Source organism: Bubalus kerabau, chromosome X (genome assembly GCF_029407905.1).
Source record: "Bubalus kerabau isolate K-KA32 ecotype Philippines breed swamp buffalo chromosome X, PCC_UOA_SB_1v2, whole genome shotgun sequence".
NCBI lineage: Eukaryota > Metazoa > Chordata > Mammalia > Artiodactyla > Bovidae > Bubalus > Bubalus kerabau.
The window spans coordinates 93,655,912-93,678,467 of record NC_073647.1 but is presented as its reverse complement, the minus strand read 5'-3'; the positions used below and the strand labels follow the sequence as shown (position 1 = coordinate 93,678,467).

Sequence of the window (22,556 nt, the reverse complement as noted above, 5' to 3'; positions counted from 1 at the left end):
CATTGGCTCAACAAATGAAAAACCCTTCACCAATACGATTTCTAATCAGCCCATTACACTTATACTAATAATTTTCTAACTTTTCTAAAGAACCTGTTTTTAGAAGGTTTAAAGCATCTCGTGCCTCTCACAGTTGGGAGGCTGTGAGCAATCACATGTGGCCGGACAAGCCTGTCAGGCAGGCTAGAGAACCTTCAGAGGAGTTTGTAGGTTAAAACACTCCTATCACGCCCAGGAATTATTATTAACTGGAGCTCTAAGTTAACTCCTTCTCCGAAAGAGGTGGTGGGGGACAGCCCCCCGTAAAGCCGGAGGTGTAGGTGAGAGCACAAAGTAGTAAAGTAGGCAGGCTCTGGTTATGGGGGTAGATGCTCGAGGATTTCCAGGGGGACTCCTGAGGCTCGATCCCACCTTTGCGTATGTCAAGCCTCCTTCCTCATGACCTTTGCCATGGGCGGAGTGCCTCACGCTGGCCCCCAACATCTCCCCCTTTTTTATTTCTTAAAACAGCCAGATGCAGCTCAGTCGCGAGCTTCCAAATGCTCTGCCGAAGAATCCTGACAATACAAGGAAGAATGTTTATGAGAAGTAGGATTTGAGCACCAACGACAGCATAACTAGGGATATTAGACAGAATATTTTTTCCAGAAATTAAGTTAGAGAAGGTATGAAAAAAGTCATTAGCTGCTCCAGCGGCGGTAAAATCCCGTCAAGAGTGTTCCAAGGTCTGTATTTGACTATGAAGTTTCCCTAAGTCCAGGCCAATATCAGAACTATTCCAAACACCTGAGATATGATTTTTAATCTTTTCCCATTCATAATCTGTCTCATTTACCTTCAAGGATGTCACGCATATCCACCTGTAATCAGTGTGGCATGTCAAAGCCATCTTCACCTTTAAAGCCTGTAACTCAGTCCCAATATGCATAATTGCTTCTTCTAAGGCGTCTGCTCTCATCTCTAATTTCCTATCTATAGCTTCCTGAGTTGCTAGAGTTAAAGAAACATTTTTAGACATGGTATCAACATATTGGGCAGTATGCACTTGTTGAGTCAATGATATTGCTGCCGCAGTAACAGAACTAATTGCTGCTATTAAAGCTGATATTCCTAAAATAAGTAAGCCCACAAACCGTCGCGATCGCATTAAATCCTGCAGTTGTTGTAACACAGCAAGACCATAGCTATCATATAGGCACCATAAGATAGGATGGGCATTGTAACACCACAAAGGAGCAAACATTACATTGAGGGTTTAAACAAGATGAAAGCATACATTGTTCACAAGTTACCACGTTAGGTCCACCTGAATAATTCATGAATACATTAAGTTTGTTGGAGTCATTAGTAAAAAGGAAAACATAAGGCAAGGGTAGACAAGCTAAAACAGAATAAATAGAATTATTTTTTGGTTGGACTTCACGCTGCAGCAGCCCTGTCAGTCTCGCCGGGATCTCGATGTTTATCTTGTCTCCCCTGCTGGCGGGCGCTGCGCTGGTCTGGATGGCACTTTGCGGGTGCGCTCTCCTCTCTGGCCCTCACTTGCTGCACAAACTTCTTTGCTCTAGGTCGTGGGGTGCAGCGAGGAGGGTGCAGGGCGAGGCTGGAGGCGCGGAGGCGAGAGCTGCCTGGTGGGCGGGGCGAGCGAGCGCGCCCCTCGAACCTGGCCTGTCTAGAACCCAAATTGGTGAATCTGCGTCCTGTGGAAAAATACAAGCACATCCTCGACCGCTAGTTAATAATGGGTCAGGACCCTCCCATTGTCCTGAGAAGAGGTCCTTCCATTTGACTAATGGTTTTGCATTTAATTGCTCTAGGCACCAATGACGAAGCATTGCAGTAGTTCCAGCCAGATCAGTATTTAGAATATTTATTACGAAAAGAGCATGTTTGATGGGGAGATTTGATGGGGAGAGCTATACTTAAACTCCCCTTCTTTTAGTTTTTGAATTTGGATTTTTAATGTTTGATTCGCTCTTTCAACAATGGCCTGTCCCTGGGGATTATAAGGGATGACAGTATTATGTTTAATTTGAAACTTTATACAAAATTCCTGAAAAGACTTAGAAGTGTAAGCAGGAGCGTTGTCAGTTTTCAGAGCTTTTGGCAGGCCCAAATATGAAAAACAAGTAAAGAGATGTTGTATCACATCTTTAACTGCTTCCCCTGTACGAGCAGTTGCAATAATAACGTGAGAAAAGGTATCTACAGTTACATGAACAAAGGACAGTTTTCCAAATGAAGAGACGTGAGTTACATCCATTTGCCAGAGTACGTTAGGTTTGAGACCGCGAGGATTAACTCCCATAGGTAGACTATTATAAACAGTGGGGCAGTGTAGGCAAGAACGCACAATCTCTCGAGCAGTCTCTCTGGGAATTTGGAATTGATATCTTAAGGCAGTAGCATATTGATGATGAAGTGAGTGAGAGGCTCTGGCCTCCTCAATCACAGCAGCCACTGTATTTCTGGTTAACAAGTCAGCCAAGTCATTAAAGGCATTTAAAGGGCCGGGCAATCCGGAATGAGCCCAAATGTGTCCAATGAAAAATATTTTATTTCTTTTCCAAATTTGTTGCTGTAATTTAGTTAACAAATGAAATATAGTAGTTTTATTTTCAGGCAAAACCGCAGTTTCAATATGTGGAAACAACCTGACAATATACTGAGAATCAGAATAAAAGTTAAATTTTTCATCTGCAAACATAGCAAAAGCCTCTATGACTGTTGTTATTTCAGCTCTTTGACCTGAAGTTTCCCGTGTTTTTAAAACCTTTTGGTGATTTTTAGTAACTATGGAGGCTTTACCATTTATTGACCCATCAGTAAAAACTATCTGAGCATTTGGAATAGAAGATTGTTTACATCTGACAGGAAAAATAACTGGATGTCTGGATATAAAATTCAACAAAACATGTGAAGGTAAATGATGCAAAAATTTGACCAAAATAGTTTCCTATAGCAATCTGCCAATTTTCAAACATTAGAAGAGCATCAAGTTGTTTCTTATTATATGGAATTACAATTTCTGCTGGTTCTTTACCGAACAATTCAATGCTCCGTTTTCTCCCTTTTAATATCAACATAGCTATCAGTCCTGGATAAGAGGCCACTATTTCTTTAGCTTGGGCTGGGAGATGGACCCATTCTAGGGGGCCGTTTTGCCATAAAACCAATTTTTTGTCTGGCTACCCCAATTACACCTATGGGGGTTTCATGGTAAAGGAATTGTCAAGCAGTTGTCAATTTAATTTTTTAAATTTTTAAAATTTACATTTTAACAACATAAATTTAGGGATATGTTAATTTAGGTCTAATGTTTAGTTTAGGTCTCTGTATAAATTTAAATAATAAATGTATAAACTCCTTATCTCATTTTGGTATATAGATATGCCTAAATGCAAAATGTATTTATATATGTATTTATATATGGCAACAAGTATAAACTTATTGACATCTAATATATATAAATCAATATACTTGAATTAATCTTTATAATATGTTAATTAATATATATTACAGCAATACAACACATACACAGCTAATACCAACCAACACAAACCAATATACTGTAATAATACATGTCACACATATATAATTATACAGTATATAGAACGTATATCACAGTACATCAATCCATACCAATTAATATCAGCCACTCACACATTATATTACTGCAATATATATTTAATTATACAGTATATATATAATATGCATATATAGTATACATATTAATTTATATACAAATTAATCAAGTATAGATCTATAAATAGAATTAGGTATACCTTTATTATATTTTATTTGTACCCATACCCAATTAGGCAAACTGTAATTAGGCAAATATATTTATATTATGTATTTATAACAATATATAAAGTATTGTTAATTGTACCGCCTGTTGATAACTAAGAAATTGAGAAAACTCCTTCTCTGAGTATCTCCTATTTGAGACAGCACGTCCCTCCCCCATAGGGTAAAGTGGAGCATAGGAACTACATAGGGTTGGAAAGTTCCACAGGTATCCTCAAACTGCCAATCTAACATTTTTGAACTTTTAACTACTGTGGGGGCTTGAGGGCAAATGAAACAAAATTTGACCCCTGAAATCTATCAGGGCAACTTGCCAATCATCACTATTTTGTAAAAGACTTGCAGTTGATCCTTATTGAATGGAATTACTATATTTGTTACTTCTTTTGTAAAAAGTTCCACACTTCTTTTTTCCTCCTTTTATAATTAATTGTGCCACCAAGCTGGGATAAGATAAAACTATTTTTCTTGGGGTCACTGGTAGATGGAACCAATGGGCCTTTTTGTCACAAGCACCCTGTAGGTGTGTGTTTTGTGGCAAGAATAATTTAATCTCATCTTTTGGTAATATTAATCCTAATTAACTGATCATTTAAAGTCTCATCTACTTTAACAAGAGCCGTCTGTCGTCTTAGTCAACTTTTGCTTAGAACTGGAATTAGGATCGCTTTTTAAGTAATCAAACAAAGGCTTTAAATCTGCAGTAGTCAGTTTTAAATGTGGGCGTATCCAATTAATGTCCCCTAATAATTTTTGGAAATCATTTAAAGTTAGTAAACAATCTCTCCGCTTCAAAGGGGCAGTTTTTAAAACTTTTGGCAGACTTAAATATGAGAGGCAAGTAAAGAGGTGTTGCACAACATCTTTATAAGCTTCTCCAGTTATTGTTTTGTAACCTAAATCTGGTCTATAGCTTTTTAGATGACAAGCAATCATCTAATCTTTGCTTGAATACTTCCAGCAATGGGGAACTCACTACTCCTCAAGGTTTTAAACTCTCCCTCACCTTTTTTTCTACAGCATTCCCACCCTGCATACCACTTTCTCTAATCTCACCAACTCATTTTCAATAGTATACGTGGGCCAGGAACTGGGCCAGTTTTTTCCAGCAATGTTAAGAGATGTCTGTTCTTGTGTCTAATAGCCCTGACATTTTATTTTCTTGAATTAAAAAAAATTTTAAAGGCCTAGAAGCTGTAATTTCCTGCACCCAAAAAGCTAGATCACTAAATCCAAATACTCTGTGGCTCCTAGCCTGAGAAGTCAAGTTTTTTTCCTGTCTGATACTAAGGTAAAAAGCAAAAACTGTGTTACTCTTTGACCTTTATTAATTTGCACAGTTTTAGTAGGCGGTGAGGTCAAAACTTTAATTTCTCAATATAATCAGAATCTACTACACCATGCACCACCGAAATTTTTCTTTTCTCTTTTTTTTTCTTTCTTTTTTTTTTTTTTTTCAGAAAGCGAGCTACGCCCTAGCACAAGTCCTACAATGCCCTCAGGTTGGGGGCCAGCCACTCCCATTGGAATTGGAGTAACTGGCTCGTCAGGGGTTAATATTGTTGCTAAATCCCCTTACCGTTTTTCTCTTAGCCTGGGTGAGACCCCCCTGAGGGGGTTTTCTCCAAGGAGCACGCTCTGCATATTGTGCATGCAGTCTGTTTTAAAAGCTCCACTGTTTAAAAAACTTTTTATCTTTTTCAGGCTTAGGCAACACTTTGAGAGGCTTTGGGGGCAAAGTGGGGAACTTTTGGGCCCTGGAAGGCGCCAACGGAGGCGGCGGCTATCGCCCCAAATCAGAAAGTGGTGGATAAGTTTTTGTAAAGGTTTGCGCAGAGGGGGAGGTAGCTCGCCAGGGCGTCTGGCCACAGTGTCCTGTAAGTCCTCTCCTCTCTCCTCTGCTGATTTTTTTTTCCTTCTTCTCTAAATCTTTCTCAAGTTTTCTTTCCCTCACTCTATCTTCTTTCCTTTCTCTTTTTTTTCTCTTTTACTTTCTGTCATTTCCTTCCTGTTTCCCTCTTTCATTCCCCCTTTTTCCTTCTTACTTTCTTTCTCTCTCCCTCTCTTTTTCTCTGTATCTTTTTCTAACTTCCTTTTTTCCTTTTCCTATCTTGCTGCATTCCCTGATTCCTTCTTCCTCCGTTCCTCTCTCCTTTTCACTCTTTAGTTCTTTTTTTAATCTTTAGATCTTTCTCTATTTTCTTTCCTTTTTTCTTTTTCACTTTTTTCTTTTTATTTTTCTCTTTTTTTTTTTTTGCTTGGGTGAGGCCCCCCTGAGGGGGTTTTCTGCAAGGAGCATGCTCTGTATATTGTGTATTCTTTAAAAGCTCCTTTGTTTAAAAGAAAACTTTTTATCTTTTTCAACCTTAGGCAATGTTCTGGGAGGCTTTGGATGTAAACTGGGGAATTCTTAGGCCCTGGGAGGTGCAAGCGGAGGTGTAGTAGTCGCCTTAAATCAGAAATTGTTGGATAAATCTTTAAAGGTTTGTGTAGAGGGAGAGGGGGCTCGCCAGGGCGCCCGGCCGCAGCGTCCTGTAAGCCCTCTCACTCCTCGGGAGGTAGAGCACAGTCTCCCTCCTTTTCCTCATCAATGGCAGAAAATATGATCTGCACAGAAGGTGGAGACCCACTACCATCCACCGCTATAGCCTCTCCCATAGGCTATCCCACGGCCTCATGACGAGGGTTCAGAACATTTTTAATCATATTTATAGGATAAGTTTTTAGTTGTTTTTTTTTTTTTTTTACCTTCACCCAAGTATCTAAATTAACAGTACCCTCTTTAAGTTTCAAGATTACTTGTATAAAGAGTTGGCATTCTTAGTTTCAGTGTTAACCATGTCAGAAAGTTAAGTATAATAGACGATTTTGCTTTTAGCTATCAAAAGATCAGGCCTTTCTTGTCAGCCTTTTTAGAAACCGTTTTTTCTCTCTAACTCTTCAACACTTTCAACACTTTCAACACTTCCCACTCCTCTCGCCCTGTCTATCCTACAGGGGGGTCCACGGCACCCTTGAGTGGGGTCCTAGCCATCCCGAACACTGGAAGAACAATAGGGCTGATGACCCAGATTGTTCCGGGGGAGGAACAGTAGGCTGATGACCCAAACTGTTCCGAGGGAGGAGCAGTAGGGCTGATGACCCAAACTGCTCCGTGGGGGAACAAGAGGGCTGATGACCCAGTTGTTCCGAGAAGGGGGGGCAATAGGGCTGATGACCCTAATTGCAGGGAGCTTACCTTCGAGTATCCTGTCTCGGGCGCCACCTGCCGGGGTCCAGCCCCAGCTGATCCAGGGTATTCGAAGGAGAGACGGCGTAGGCGAGGGTCAGGGAACAACTGCTTAATTAAACGTTAATTAAGGATATAAAGAGTAATAGAATAAGGATAGCTCAGTAGGAAAATTCAGTGGAGAAAAGAGGCTGAGTAGCTTGGTTTTCGCGGGGGACCAATAAAACTTCAAGACAAGAAGCTTGCACCACTTACGTAGGCCGCAGGAGTCCTTCTGTTCTCCCGAAGGAGAGGAGACACTGAGGCCTCCCCGGTCGGATCTTAGAAGCCCAGGCATAATTAGTAAGCATGGTGGGTTCCGCGTTCCTGATGGAGACTCAACCAGAGTGAGAGAGAGAGACATGGGGAGACCAGTCTTTCGAGGAACTGATCCCCATTCTTTATTTTCCATGGTCTACTTTTATACACTGAGATGTTATGCAAAAGTCACGTGGGGTCAGCAGTCCTGACTTTTATCAAAGTCAGGTGCTTCATACAAATGTATACAGAGGTCTTAGGGGTGTTACATCATCTTCTGGCCAGGGGGCCTGCTGACAATTTACGACCCTCTCCTTGTGACAGCGGTCAGTCAACCAGGACACTTATTTCTCCAGGGGTGATTATTCTTAAAACAGACGCCACCCAAATAAAGTTACATTCCTATAGGGTGAGGGTGTAGTGGGTTTTAGTTAAGGAAAGAATTTACTTAGCCTAAGGTCTAACGTGATTTATATCAAACGTTAATACTTATTTCTTCCATATATTCATTAATGTGTGTAAGGGCAGGGGATATGGAGACTTAGCAACAAACATTGGCTCAACAAATGAAAAACCCTTCACCAATACGATTTCTAATCAGCCCATTACACTTATACTAATAATTTTCTAACTTTTCTAAAGAACCTGTTTTTAGAAGGTTTAAAGCATCTCGTGCCTCTCACAGTTGGGAGGCTGTGAGCAATCACATGTGGCCGGACAAGCCTGTCAGGCAGGCTAGAGAACCTTCAGAGGAGTTTGTAGGTTAAAACACTCCTATCACGCCCAGGAATTATTATTAACTGGAGCTCTAAGTTAACTCCTTCTCCGAAAGAGGTGGTGGGGGACAGCCCCCCGTAAAGCCAGAGGTGTAGGTGAGAGCACAAAGTAGTAAAGTAGGCAGGCTCTGGTTATGGGGGTAGATGCTCGAGGATTTCCAGGGGGACTCCTGAGGCTCGATCCCACCTTTGCGTATGTCAAGCCTCCTTCCTCATGACCTTTGCCATGGGCGGAGTGCCTCACGCCGGCCCTCAACACACAAGCACAGGTACGACAAGCACACTGTAGTCATTCAAACGCTGCTCCCTGGGTCACACAGGGACAGCCCACATGGCAACCCCAGCAGCCCCATAGTGCCCGGCCGGACCTGCCCATTGGAGGTGAGAGTCTCCTCACTTTAAGTCAGCTGAGTAGCAGCCTTTATTGCATCTGCAAACTTAACCAACTGCTATCATACAAAGGAATATATAAGCCAACTGCAAGGATTAGGAGTCGGACATTTTGGGGCATGATTACTGTGCCCACCCAAGCCAGCGCTGTCTTCAGGGCTCATCTACTCTAAATTCTTTGTTTGTGCCAGTCTCCCTCAAGAGTCCAGAGAAAGCAGTAGACCTGGGGCTGGTGCTGGTGGGCTGGGGGTGTGACGGGGAGGAAGCATCTTCCCTGGAGTTGGCTAGGCAGCAGAACCAGGCAGGATAGGGCCTAGGGCTCTCCAAGGCAGCTGCCACTGTCTCCCAGGCTGGAGAACGGGCATGAGGGGCAAAGGCGACAGGGGTGCACTGAATGAGGCTGGGCTTCGGCCTTCCTCCTACCCTCTGGGGCACAGATGTATTTCTTTAGCCTATGCCTCAGGCCCTGCCACAGATCTCCCGCTGGAAGTGGATGGCTTGGGGCTGAGCCACGGCCTGTGATGTATATGTTTCCAGCAACATTATAGTGAGGTACTTGGTCTGAACTATGGGCTCAGAGGAGGGAAGGGAGCCTGGTAAAAAGTGAATGAGGGGTTGTGCCCATGCCCTCCCACCTCCCCTTCCATGAGCTTCTCCACTTCCTCACCCTGGTGACCACAGTCCCAGGCCCCTCTCTGCCCAAGGGTGGTGCTGATGCTGGTGCTGGCCTTCTCCCTGGGCACAACTTACCTACATGTCTCGGTGGGCAGAAAGCTCAGCTGGAAGGTCTCTGCCAATCTAACTCACTCAAACAACAGCGAGATGTGCTATGCTGCTGCTGCTAAGTCGCTTCAGTCGTGTCCGACTCTGTGAGACCACGTAGACGGCAGCCCAGCAGGCTTCCCGTCCCTGGGATTCTCCAGGCAAGAACACTGGAGTGGGTTGCCATTTCCTTCTCCAATGCATGAGAGTGAAAAGTGAAAGTGAAGTCGCTCAGTCGTGTCCGACTCTAGCGACCCCATGGACTGCAGCCTACCAGGCTCCTCCGTCCATGGGATTTTCTAGGCAAAAGTACTGGAGTGGGGGTGCCATTGCTTTCTCTGAGATGTGCTATACCACCAGGCAATAACCACTGGAGCAGCTGTAAACTAAGTGATCAAGCCCACCTGCTCCAGGGAGGGGTCTGACTGGAAGGAGTAAGTCCCACGCATGTTCTTTTCTGACCCTGAGGTCTGTGACTGTCCCAACCCTCGTGCTCTGTCCACCTGACCTCATGCTATGAGCCCCAGAAGGAAGTCAACGTGAGAATATGGGGGAAGGGCGGACCCAAGTGCTCCCCATTGCTCAGGTGCAGTCACCCCTAACTCCCCACAAGTAACCCAGGTTTGGGGGGGGGGTCTCCTGTTTCTAAGATGGGCAGCCATGCCCCCGGAGCCACCTTCCCATTTTCACTCATCCACACCCTCAGCAGTTGGCAGACATCACAGAATCACAAGGTAGGATCCAGTGCCTCCTCCAGCGACTCCAACATTTTGAGATGTCCTGTCCTGAGGTTTGGTGAACTGCATCCTCCCCTTCTATGTTTTGGGAACGTGGCAACACCCCTTGAATAAAGGAGATCCAACCCTTCCTTTGGCTCACTCAATGCCTTACAGAATCTGGACCAGTCTCTACTTCCATTACTCCCTGATTCACATCTTTCTGCCTCAAGGGGCATTATCCCTGACGGCTTTTATTCACACACAGAGATGCCCAGGCACCGACTTTGAATGTGCATCATACCCTCTTTTGTGAAATAAAACCATGGTCTTTCAGGAAGGGAGTCAGGCAGAACCTACCCTCACTTCACTCAAATACAAATGTGTCTCTCTGAGTCGCAGGCTGGCACAGCCCTGGGGTCTTGGCTGAGAGAAGGAAGTCCTCCCCAAACTTCAGGGCGGGGGGCAGAGCGGGGGTGGAATTGAACATGGATTTCAGACTTAGTCTTGTGTGCCCTAACAAGTAGTCTGGGAGACTGAGCTGGGACACTCTGGGAAGTATCATTTGCAGGAAAATCTATGTCATGGGGCCGGTGGAACAGTATTTGATGGAGACCCTGTAAGAACACAGACTTACCAACCATACTTGTCATAGAGCCTGACGGGCCTGTTTCCACTCAAGGGCAGAGAGACATCCAGGCTGCAGGAGTGTAGGCTGGTCAGCTGGCTAGGGCAGGGAGGCCATGAAAGCTCCAAGGACTGGACCATCCATCTCTAGCTGTCAGGGTGCACTCTGCCCCAGATTGGCACCAGACGCCTCTCCTGACTTCCAGCTCGGCAACTAACCTGAGCTTTTCTCCTGTGTTCCCCCTACCTTCGCTCCTGCTCCCCAGTTCACTGGGTCCAAGATTCATCCTCATGCCCTTTACTGAACCCGAGGAAGGGGAAGCGAAAGTTTTGGTGCCTGAGTCTCGGGGATGAGTGCTAAAGAGGAGAGGGGGAGAGTATGCGGGTTCCTGCTGCAAGGTGGCACCAGGGGGTGGGGTAGGGACTCCACTGAGAGGGGAGGGCCCGGGAAGGGGGAAGATGAGCACACCTGTGCCTGTTACCACCTGCTTAAGTAAACATGCAGGCAAGGTCATCGATGGCAAGCCAGGGGAGGGATCGAGGGTGCTCTGACAGGAAGGCAGAGTGGTCAGGGTAAGCAGGACAATGAGTGCAGTGAGGGAAGGGTGAAAGACTGGAGCTCTGTAAGGGGGTCACGAGTTCCTTCTGACAGGGAGGCAGAATGGCAGCAATGAATGGAAACTGCTAAACCCCAGAGGAGGGTGTTTAGAGAACTAGAAGAGGGCCTTCAGGGAAAAGGGAGGACGTGCCAATGTGGCCAGACAGAGCCCACACAGATGGGCGCGCTCCGCTGGCCTGACGGCCTGGATGGTAGCAGAGGCTGACCCAGAGTCCCCACCACGGATTCCAGAGGTACTGTTCTGGAAAATGTTCTGATGTGGAACAGCTCCCCACCAGGCCTGTCCCACTCCCTTAACCCCTACCCCCCAGAGAGAGGGCAGAACACAGAATAGGAGAAGTCCTTTAATCAGAAACTGCTGTGGCAAAACCAATGCAATATTGTAAAGTAAAATAAATTAATTAATTAAAAAAAAAACACAACTGCTGTGAGACTGGGGCAGAGAGGGGGCAAAACAAGGGGCAGAGGACGCTCTGGTGGAGGCAGAACAAGAGGCAACAGGCTTGGCCACAGCTTGCCGGCCCCGGAGGTAACAGCTGCTCCTCTTGCAGGAAGATACTGGGCTCAACCTGTGAAACAGCAGTCAGGGAAGAGCCTCAAGCCAGGGCCAGCCCACAGCCCTGCTCAACAGCCAACGTTGTGGGGAGGGGTATGGAACGTGTAACACTCACTTCAAGGGATCCGGAACTTCTCAGCCAGGTACTGCAAGGAGGCTGCAACAGGGAGAGGCATAAACAGGTGCTCCAGACAGACGGACATAGAAGCCTGTCCCCCTGTCCCCGTGGGGAACCACCTAGCCCTGCAACCTGAAACCCACGTACCCCCAGCCCTGATGCAAAGAAAGAGCTCTGGGCCCGATCGGGCCCCACTACCGGAATTAAATGTGGAGCCATTTCCTAAAAGGAAATAAAATGTGCCAGCAGCCCTCAAGCTTGGGGCCACGCCCAAACCATTCAAAAATTGTCTCGCAAAATATCCAACAAGAACCTTAGAGGCCACACCAGATCACCAAGGCATCTCTACAAGTCCTATCAGAAGGAACTCTCTAGGACTCGAATGGCTGGCAGAGTGTGCACGCAGTCCACACAGTACGTTGTTACTTGTCCGCACGCCCAGTCCAACATGCACCGCACGCTCCGGGGGCAGGCTTGCTAGGTTCTCCTCCCCACAGGAATGCTGCTCCCTGAGAGGCCCCCTGCACTTGCAGCCCACCCCACCCCAAGGGCCCACCCCGCTTCTGCACTAAGAACCCGCCGCTCTCTGTCCCTGGTTCCTCATACCAAGTTGCTTCTTAAGGTCGTCTATTTCTTTCTCTAGCACCAGACACTAGGCCAGCAGACACAGGAGGAAGAGAAATGGTTAGTATACACCCGGCTCCCCTCTCCTCCTCCTCCTCTCCTCTCCCCCGGGCCCTCCATCCCAAAGCCAGGTATCCAGACTGGCAAGGGAAAGACTTTCCTCAGTGGAAAGGAGGTGGGCTCCCTCCCTGGGGTATGGGATGGGGCCAGGGGGCAGGCGGGGAGGGGGCCCACACATGTCAGTTGTACTTGGACCCAGATCCCACCATGGGGTTTGGGTGTGCATTTCCAGGAGTCAGAAGAAGCATTACCCGAGGACAGCCGTGCCTTCCGGGTGGCTGCTGCTGCCTTTTCGGTCTTGGGTGATGGTCAGCTGGTTTCTGGTCACCTGACAGGGAAATGACACACAATCCAGCTTCCCAGGCTCCCAGTGAGGTGGAAAGGGCCAAGCAGGGTCTAACGCGAGGTGAGGCAGTACCACCCTCTGCTAGCATCAAGCCTCCCCTGCTCTGCCCGGCAGGCAGCCCAAACCTTTTCTCTGGACCTGCCCCTCCTATTCCGCAGGGGCAGCCATTTCACCACGATGGTCGCCAAAGACTGTGGTTCTGGGTTCGAGCCTCCCAGAGCGGCAGCCACAGCCAGCACCTGGGAGAGCAATGTGGGCGAACAGCACTTCACAGAAAAGGCTATTAGCCTGCAGGTCTACGCCCAGAGTAGCTGTTGGGGCACTGCCACCAATCACCCCTGCCAAACAAATCCCACACAGAAGGTGATGGGGCCAGGGCCAGCCCTGTTGACACCCTGTTTCCCATGGGAGAAGTGGCCTGAGAGCAAGGCTGAGCCCTCAGAAAAGAGAGAGTGAGTCAGAGACAGAGGTTTCTGCCCTCACCCCTGGTCTCCACCCCCCAAATCAAAACCCAGGACACTCACCTGAGGGGCCAGGCCCTCTGGGCATGACTTCTCCCTTGTTCATGGCCATGCGCTCTGAGTTTCCTGAATCCTGCCCGCCTCTGATGCTGAGGTTGGCGGTGCTGGGTTCTCCATGATGCACCCGTGGACAAGATGGCCACGGCCTGTCAGTGGTCAGCTAAAAACAAAGATTTCTCACTGATCTGGAGTAAGGACGTGTGTGTGTGTATGTGTGTGTGTGTGTGTGTGTGTGTGTGTGCACACACGCACGCGCACACGTGTGTGTACCAGTGCATTTATGTGTCTTTGTCTGTGTGTGAGAGAGCTCGTATGAGTCAAGACCGAGCTGAGGCAGGGAATTGGAAAGAGAATTGAAAGGCTGATCTCTTTAGCACATTCTCCGTCAGTCAGCCCCAGGCCAGCAGGCAGAGCTGAGCAGGGGACAACAGTGTGGCACTGAGAAAGCCCGGGGTCCCTGCAAGGAAGGTTTGGGGAACAGCCAGGAAGCAGGATTCAGGAAAGTGATGCATCTCAACACCGAAGCTCTGTGAAGCTTTTAAGGGGTCCCCTCAAATCAATTCCCTTCCACGCCAGCCCCAGCCTCGTGGAGGAGGCTGGAAACAGGCCACGGGTGGAGAACGAGCCCAGCACACCCAAAGTGCTACCTTAACGTTTGTCCCTAGTAAAAGGACCCCAATCTGGCATCCTAATGACCCCGTGACTGAGGGTCACCCAGTGATGACCCCTGAGGAATGGAGAGAGGGGAGCACGGGGTGAAGACATGTGTCCTGGGGAGGGTGGGAGGGGAAGAGTGGGGAGAGAGGAGGGGCCTGGCCTACTCACTTGGCCCTTTGTGGCTGGGTCTCTATTTGGGTCGTTGTCTTCTCCTGACACCACCGTTGCTGCCACCGACTCCCGGGCCCGCCTAGCCACGGATTTCTTCCTGGCGCCGGTGTGCTTGGACTCTTTGGCTCCCCCAGGGACCAAGGCATACTTCTGGGACCTCCCAGGCAGCGGGATGCCGGAGATTGGGGGTAAGGTGGCCGGAGCCAGGGGAGTGGCCGAACTTCCCCGTCCCCAGGAAGGGAAGGTTCTCCCCAGGGCAGGTTTGGAGACGGCCCCAAGGGATTTCTTCTCCTGGACCCTCTTCCTCCTAGGACTGGGCCGCGGCAGCCTGCCTGTAGCGGCAGCTGCAGTAGCTGCTGCTGCTGCTACTCCCGGGTAGCTGGGCAGGCTGCCCCCCTTCCCCCCGAGTACGCTCTGCATTTTCTTAGGAGGTGAGATGTCCTCCTGCTCTGCATCGCCCTGCTTGCCCTGCCTTTCCACAACCGAAATCAATCCTCGCGGAGCCGAGGACAGGCAAATGCCTGGCAAGTTAGGGAGATTCTCCCTGCCTTGGACTTTCGAGTGTCTGGGTGTGTCCCCAGGATCCTTGGGGCTATTCAGCTTGGCCTGGCCTCCGTCTTTGGGATAAATGCTCACCCTCATAGGCTGTATCTCACTGCACTCATCAGAGGACTCGGAGTCGGAGAACAGCCTGGCTGGGCTTACTGAGGGGGGCCACGGGCGATCCACAGCCACGTTCAACCTACTCTTAGTGCTTCTCTTAGGGTTCCCCCAGACCCGGCCCGTCCTGGGCCTGCCGACCCGGAGAGGGCTGGCCTCAGCCCGTGCCGCTTCCCCACACCTCTGGGCGGCTGCGCCTCGACTGCCGAGACACGCCTCCACGTCCAGCAAGGCAGACACGTGGCCGACCGCCTGGCTCTCCGGGGACATGTGTCTGAGGATGCCCCGCAAGTCCAGGTCGGCCAGCTGCCGCACGATGGCCTGCAATGACTCGTCAGATAGCTGCAGGGCGTACCCTGTGTCGTCGGCCGGGGAGCCAGGTCGGCCTTCGCAGCCCAACAGCACCGGCCCTCCCGCTTCCAGCACCTCCCGCTCTGACTCGAAGCCCTCAGGGTCTGGGAAGCCATCCCCGCCCTCACCCTCGCCGCTTCGCGGTGCCCCCGGCTCGGGGCCGGGGTCGGGGCCGGGTCCCCGCGGGGCTGTGGAGCCGGCCTCAAGGCCGCTGGTCTGCTCCCCGCACTCTGAGCCAAAATCCGGTCCGCAAACAAGCTCCTTATCATCCGAGGAGCTCATGTCGCGATCTGGGTGGCCTCCGGACCTGGGGCGGTGACGGTTTATCAACCGGGTCGCGGTGGCGGCTGTGATGGCGGTCGGGGCAGCTGCGGCGGGTGGCGTCTGGAGGTGCCGTCAAGCACCACAGGCACCGCACGCGAGAGGTGGTCGCAAACGACGCGAGGCTTTCAGCGTGCCAGCGCTGCCGCCTCCTCATTGGTCTGGTTCCCGCCAACCAGCACGCGCCTTGTTTGCCCGCCCCCTCGAGGTGTAACCAATGGGGTCGAGGGCCTCCTCTGGTTTGTTGCCAAGCCCAAAAGCCATGCCGGCAGTTGGCGAGTTGGCTGGTGAAGGTCATGCTGCGAGTGTATCTCTGTCAAGCCTCTCGTCCCACCTCCTCCTGTCCCACCTCCCCTTTCCGGTTAGAGTCACAGCCCTGAGTTCTGACTGTGTACAAAGTGGGTGGAGCGGGAGGCTGAGGCGGGGTTGGGGCGGGTAGTGAGGGTGCTGGGCGCCTAGCACGTGCTGAAAGCATTTGCCAGCCTTCCTTCCACCACAAGGCTTATGACCCAATGGGAGAATGGGCAGAGGAATCCCGCACTCAGTGATGAGTGGTCGGCGTACTTCTCCCTAAGAGGCCAGAGGACAAAGGGATCGTGGTTTTGTTCTGTAACATCTCTGCCTCAACTGCTCCATCAAACGTTCTTGGCAGGCAGATTTGGGGGACAGACTGGGGTTGACCTCACTCCCTCAGCTCTTTCCCCACTCTGAGGCAATTCAAAGAAGAGAGAGTCTCAGTCAGTGTCCAGTTACACCCGCAAAGATGCTCACCCCTGCTGATCCTGGAGATGTAAACTAAAACCACGGATCGGGCTTCACACACTAGGATGACAAGCTTCCAAGTGCTTAACCATTCTGAGAGTGGGAGAGTTTAGGAGCAAACCTCTGTGGCGGTGGTGCAAGAAATCCATTTGGGAGGTGATTTGGCAGAATCTATGAAAAGCAACTTACACAGCAGAGACCCCGTGCCCTGCACTCTTCTAAGCGCTGTACGTAAATAGTAATGCTTCCTTGTGACACTCCTAGGACTATAGTACTAATGATTACCAGCCTCTTACAGGTGAGGAAACAGGTACTGAGAGGTTCGGCCACTGGCCCATGGTCTTTTGGCCCATGGGGATAAGTGGTAGAATTGAAGCCAAGCAATCTGACTCCAGAGTCCTTGCTTTGATCCAAAGATCTAAAAAAGCTATTTTTTCCCCCTCTCTCAGGAAGTCCACTGCCTGGCACATCTTCTAAAATTGAGGGTTTATTTCTAAGATGTCTGTTTTACTCCATTGGTCTATGTGTTAATATGGCAGTAACGCACAGTTTTGATTACTGTAGCTTTGTAATGTTTTGAAATCAACAAGTGTGAGTTCTCTACTTTTTCTTTGTCCAAATTGCTTTGCTTATTAAGGATCACTTTAGATTCTACTTAAGTTTTAGGACAAGTTTTTCTATTTCGGTAAAGCATGCTATTGGGATTTTGATAGGGTTTGCAGTGTGTAGATCACTCTGGGTCGTGTGTTAGAAGAACAGATCAAGTGGAGTGTGTGTGTGTGTGTGTGTGTGTGTGTGTAAAAGAATTGACTCATTCAATTATAGAGGCTGGTAAGTCCCAAGATCTAGAGGGTGAGTTGGCTAGCTGGAGACCCAGAAGTGCCAGTGGTTTAGCTCTAGTCCAGGTTAGAAGGCCTAAGAACCAAACCAGTAGAGCTGATATTTCAGTTTGGGTCTAAAGGCAGGAAAAGAAGCTGATGTCCCAGGTTGCCTTTTTGTTTTATTATGACTATCAGCTGATTAGGTAAAGCCCACCCACATTATCGGTGTGTGTGTGGGGGAATCTGTTTTACCCAGTTGACTGATTTAAATGTTAATCTCATGAAAAAGCACCCTACAGAAACACCCAGAATAATGTTTGACTAAATATCTAGGCACTCTGTGGGACCAGTCAAGCTGACACATAAAATTAACCACCTCAGATAGTTTGGACTTCTTAACAATATTTAGTATTCCAGTCTGTGCAGACAGATGCCTTTCCATTTATTTGTCTTTTTCAGTTTCTTTCAGCAATGTTTTGTAGTTTGCAGTGTACAAGTTTTTTGGCTCCTTGCTTGAGTCTATTCCTCAGTATTTTATCCTTTTTTGCTGCTAATGTCAATGGAATTGTTTTCTTAATTTCCTTTTCAAATTGTTCTTTGTTAGTGTATAGTAATACAACTGAATTTTGCTTTTGGATTTTGTGTCCTACAACTTTGTTGAATTTGTTTACTAGTTCTACCAGTTGTGTGCACGTGTGTGTGTGTGGGCGCGTGTAATCTTTTGAGTTTTGCATGTACAAAATCATGCTCTCTTCAGTAGAGCTAATTTTACTTCTTTCTGATTTGGATGCCTTTTATTTCTTTTGCTTTCCTAACAGCTCTGGCTATGACTTCCAGTTGTTGAATACTAACATAATGGTGAGAGCAGGCTTCCTTGCCTTGTTCCTTACCTTAGAAGAAGAGATTTCAGTTTTTCACCACTGAGGATGATGTTAGTTGTGGCCTTTATTATGTTGAGGTAATTTCTTTCTACTCCTAGTTCTTTGACTGTTTTTTTCTCATGGAGTGATGAATTTTTTATGCATCTATAGAGATGATCATGTGATTTTTGTCCTTCATTCTGTTAATGTGTTTTATTACATTGATTGATTTTTACATGCAACCAAGGGATAAATCCCTTTTGACCATGGTACATGGTCCTTCTAATGTGCCATTGAATTGTTTTGCTAGTATTTTGTTGAGGATTTTTGCATCTGCATTTGTCCGGGAAAGTGGCCTGTAGTGTTCTTTTCTTTTGGTGCCTTTGATATCAGGATAATGCTGGCCTCATAAAATGAGTTTGAAGTGTTCCCTCTTCTTCAATTTTTTGGAAGCATTTGAGAAAGATTGGTATTAATTCTTTAAATGTTTGGTGGAATTCTCCAGTGACGCTATCAGTTCCTGATTTTGTGTGTGTGGGGGGTTGTGGGGGAGAAGTTTGTCATTACCAATTCAATCTCATTATTGGTCTATTGGGTTTTCTGTTTCTCCTTGATTCAGTTCTGGTAGATTGTGTGTTTCTAGGAATTTATTCATTTCTTCTAGGTTGTCCAATTTCTTGCCACAATTGTTCATAATATTCTTGTGTAATCCTGTTTGTTATTGTCGCATTGGTTATAATATCCCCTCTTTTATTTATGATTTTAGTAATTTTACTCTTTTTCTCTTAGTTAATCTAGGTAAGTATTTTAAAAAAAATTCTTTGTGTATAAAGAAGTTTGCTCACAACAGTGTTGTTTATAAGGGCAAAAAACCCTGACTGCTACTTACATTTTCATCACAAAAGCTACTAATATCTGTTGAAACTTTACTATGTGCTAGGCCCTCTACATGCATTATGTCATTTAATTCTCACAACAGCCATGTGAGGTAGACACTAATCTTATCCCTATTTTATATACAAGGCACAAACTTGTGATAAATTGTCCAAAGTCAAAGATCTAGTAGGTGGTGCAATCAGGATTTAAAGTCTGGTCTTTGGGTTTATATAGATACAAATCTGTGTTATACAACTATTCGAAAAGGAAGCATGTTGCAATAAAAGATATACTGCACTGTTCTAAGCAAGAATTCAAGAAATCTGCAAGTGCCTAAAAACGTTGTATTGAAACATGAATGTCCAGGATGGGTTTCTGGCAACCAGTGGGTGCAATGGCTCAGAAGCTTTTTTTTTTTTTTTTCTTTGGTTATGGGCCCTGTGTTAGTCTGTTCGAGTTGCCAAAACCAAATACCACAGGCTGGATGGCTTAAACAAAAGACATTTAGTTTCTCATAGTTCGGGTTACCAGAAGTCCAAGATCAAGGTGCCAGCAAGTTCAACTCCTGGTGTAGGCACTCCTCTTGTATTGCAGTTGGCCACCTTCCCTCTGTTTCCTCACATGACATTTCCTCTGTGTGTGTATGGAGACAGAGAGAGCGCGCGCGCGAGAGATCTGGTAACTCCTCCTCTTATAAGGATGTCAGGTCCTTTGGGATTAGGGCCCCACTCTTACACCTCTGGATGTGTTGTGCTTGGTCACTCAGTTGTGTCTGACTCTTGGTGACCCCGTGAAGTGTGGCACACCAGGCTCCTCTCTCCATGGGAATTCTCCAGGCAAGAATCCTGGAGTGGGTTGCCATGCCCTCCTCCAGGGGAACTTCCCAACACAGGGATGGAACTCAGGTGTGCCACACTGCAGGTGGGTTCGTTACCATCTAGCCACCAGGGAAGCCCAAGAATACTAGATTGGGTAGCGTATCCCTTCTCCAGGGGTACTTCCCGACACGGGAATCAAAACCTATATTGCAGGCAGCTTCTTTACCAGCTCCCTCAGTTAACCCTAATTACCTCTCTAAAGGCTCCATCTCCAAATTCAGTCACATTGAGGGTTAGAGCTTTAAGATAGGCATTTGAGGGCCACACAATTCAGCCCATAATAGGACTCCTTTGAGAATCTATTGAAAGCTCTATACACCCTCCCAAGAAGACTGTATACATTGCCTCCCACAACTCTGCACACAATTTCAGGAAGTTCTTGGAATCCAGGTTGAGAGCCACTGTTCTAGGTCACCTTCCTCTTTTCCCAGGTGGAGAAACAAGAGCTTCAGAAAGGGGAAGTGCTTTTCGTCAGGTTAGGAGAGAGGTAGGTCTCCTGATTGCTCATCAAGTGCTTTTACTCTGCCTTATGTTAGGCCTGTTAGGTCAACAATCCACGGTGACCCCAAAACACTAGCGATTCTGTGGGTGCAGTGAGGGGGAGTGCTTCACCTGGGATGCTCAAGTGAGTGAACAAGGCTCTAGCTATAACTGACAGTAAATGGGACCGGTTTCATTGTTTCAAATTAGTCAGGAGGTTGGGAAGAAGCTGCCCCAGCTTCAACATACATCCACAAGAGTTCTGAGTGTGAGGTGATGCAGGTGCTTCTGTCCTAACAAACAGCCAAGTGGGGACTGAACAGGTAGAGTTGAACTGCCTGCTGGCCTGGACATGGCACTGTCCCTCTCCTCTCAGATTCCTATTTGTACACCCCTCAGGAGTAGACCTGTTAGATTTCTACATGAGATTATCTAGCTCTAATATTCTGTACGTCTGTGATTCTGGGGCAGGAACCATGTGGGACAAATCAGCTGAGGCATGTGGGTCCTAGTTCAGTTCAGTTCAGTCGCTCAGTCGCGTCCCACTCTTTGCGACCCCATGAATTGCACGGCGCCAGGCCTCCCTGTCCATCCCCAACTCCCGGAGCTTACCCAAACTCATGTCCATCGAGTCGGTGATGCCATCCAGCCCTCTCATCCTCTGTCGTCCCATTCTCCTCCCGCCCCCAATCCCTCCCAGCATCAGAGTCTTTTCCAACGAGTCAACTCTTCGCATGAGGTGGCCAAAGTATTAGAGTTTCAGCTTTAGCATCCGTCCTTCCAAAGAACACCCAGGACTGATCTCCTTTAGAATGGCCCTAGAATCATGGGCAAAACAATTTTTTTTTCAAAATGTCTTCTGATGGTGTCCAAGAATTAGCAATAAAACACATGTAGTTTAAAGAGATGAAAAATCCCGAATAAGCACAAGACCCTTTACACGCTCAGTCATTTAAGGTAAAGTCTCAACAGAAATGTTTCCTCAATTTCTGTTTCAGGTCTATCCTTAAAAAGGGAGGCAAATTATAATAGCTGGAATTCTGAACAACAAGGTTAGAGGGTGGAACAGTATTTATAATGGGAAAAGTTATGTTATCTTTAGGCAGAGGGGTGGCCCCAGAAAATGACTCTTGTTTCATTTCATCAATCAACGAGCATTTACAAAACAAGACATTCTTCCTATTGACCCTATCAATGCCACAAACCAGTGTGGAGCCTTCACTTGGGCCACAAGCCTAGAAACAAAAGCAGGGGCACTCACTGCGGGGTGGAGGCTAACATTTCTGGAAAATTCTTCCAGCTTTGCTCCCTACAAAGAACAAGGGAAGGGCTTGAAGGGCTGTGCACACCCACCTACTGCTTCTGTGCCAGGGGAAGGTGGGAGCACACCCAGTGTAGCACATCAATGGTCTCAGTTTCTGTCTGAGGAGAAAGAGGAAGACTAGAGCTGCTGATGCGGGGAGCAGGGGTGAAGGTTGGCGTTGAGATAGCAGTGTCAAAAGGGCAAGGGAGATGCAGCGCATCCAACCACCAGCACCAGCACCATCCCCATCACCACCATATTGGCACAAATAAGCTCTTCAGTCTCAGGGATTAATAGACGAATCACAAAGAACACGAGGAGCTCCAAAGGCATGGCATCTGGCCCTTCCCAACCAACGGCGTTAACGATACTGCCCTCGCCTGGTCAAATCTGTGTATTACAGCGCAGGCACATTGCTTTGGATTTTTGGCCTTCATTTCTTTTTCTCAGGTTCTTGGTGCTCCACCTCTGAGAGGAAGTGGATGGGGAGGGGAGAAGTCTCTGAGAAATTGTATCCAAATACATCACTTCTGTGAGTTTCAGCACAAGTTCACAATTAAATTCTGAATGATAATGTACTACCTAAATATGGAATATTTATTAAAAACTGAGATTGATATTATAATTATGTAAGCATCACTTTATTTTTTTTCTTTACAAAGGTATGAGTTCTCCAAAATATAGCTATTAATGTAGATGAAATCAGATTTCTAAGCTCAATTAGATATGTTATAAACAAAGAAAGTAACTTTGGTTCTACTTCTGGTTAGAACATAATTACAATATGCTTATACTGGGATGTTATTTCCCTAGGCATTATCTTTTTCCTCAATTATACTGCAATGTAACATAGAGAAGAAGTCACAATATATGTGTGGACTGTAATAATTGATTATCAAGCGTATACCCCCAGGTCACAGAAGAGGATAGTGTTGGCTTCCCCCAAGACTCCTGAAGTTTCCCTG

The 22,556-nt window shown here is 47.2% G+C and overlaps 1 protein-coding gene and 1 long non-coding RNA gene across 2 annotated transcripts; both read right to left on the bottom strand.

Moving 5' to 3' along the window:
- Positions 1–1,242: 1,242 nt before the first annotated feature.
- LOC129639547 (uncharacterized) lies at positions 1,243–2,597 on the bottom strand. Its single transcript, XR_008708466.1, has 2 exons — positions 2,354–2,597; positions 1,243–1,700 (listed from the first exon to the last, which is right to left on the bottom strand). It is a non-coding gene; the product is annotated as an uncharacterized LOC129639547 (long non-coding RNA).
- An 8,959-nt stretch (positions 2,598–11,556) lies between these two features.
- On the bottom strand, positions 11,557–15,701 carry LOC129638975 (uncharacterized protein CXorf49 homolog). Its single transcript, XM_055563761.1, has 6 exons — positions 14,277–15,701; positions 13,455–13,611; positions 12,836–12,912; positions 12,507–12,552; positions 11,898–11,939; positions 11,557–11,795 (listed from the first exon to the last, which is right to left on the bottom strand). The coding sequence occupies exons 1-5, from the start codon at positions 15,570–15,572 to the stop codon at positions 11,899–11,901; spliced, it is 1,617 nt and encodes a 538-aa protein (XP_055419736.1). The 5' UTR covers positions 15,573–15,701; the 3' UTR covers positions 11,557–11,795; position 11,898.
- Positions 15,702–22,556: the final 6,855 nt, after the last annotated feature.

Excerpts from the sequence above, each read along its gene's own strand:
- LOC129638975 (XM_055563761.1), bottom strand. The coding sequence starts at position 15,572 with ATGAGCTCCTCGGATGATAAGGAGCTTGTTTGCGGACCGGATTTTGGC. Across the intron at positions 13,612-14,276 it reads ACCCAGCCACAAAGGGCCAA|CTGACCACTGACAGGCCGTG; the intron begins GTGAGTAGGCCA and ends CTTTGTTTTTAG. Across the intron at positions 12,913-13,454 it reads CAGAGGGCCTGGCCCCTCAG|GTGACCAGAAACCAGCTGAC; the intron begins GTGAGTGTCCTG and ends TTTCCCTGTCAG.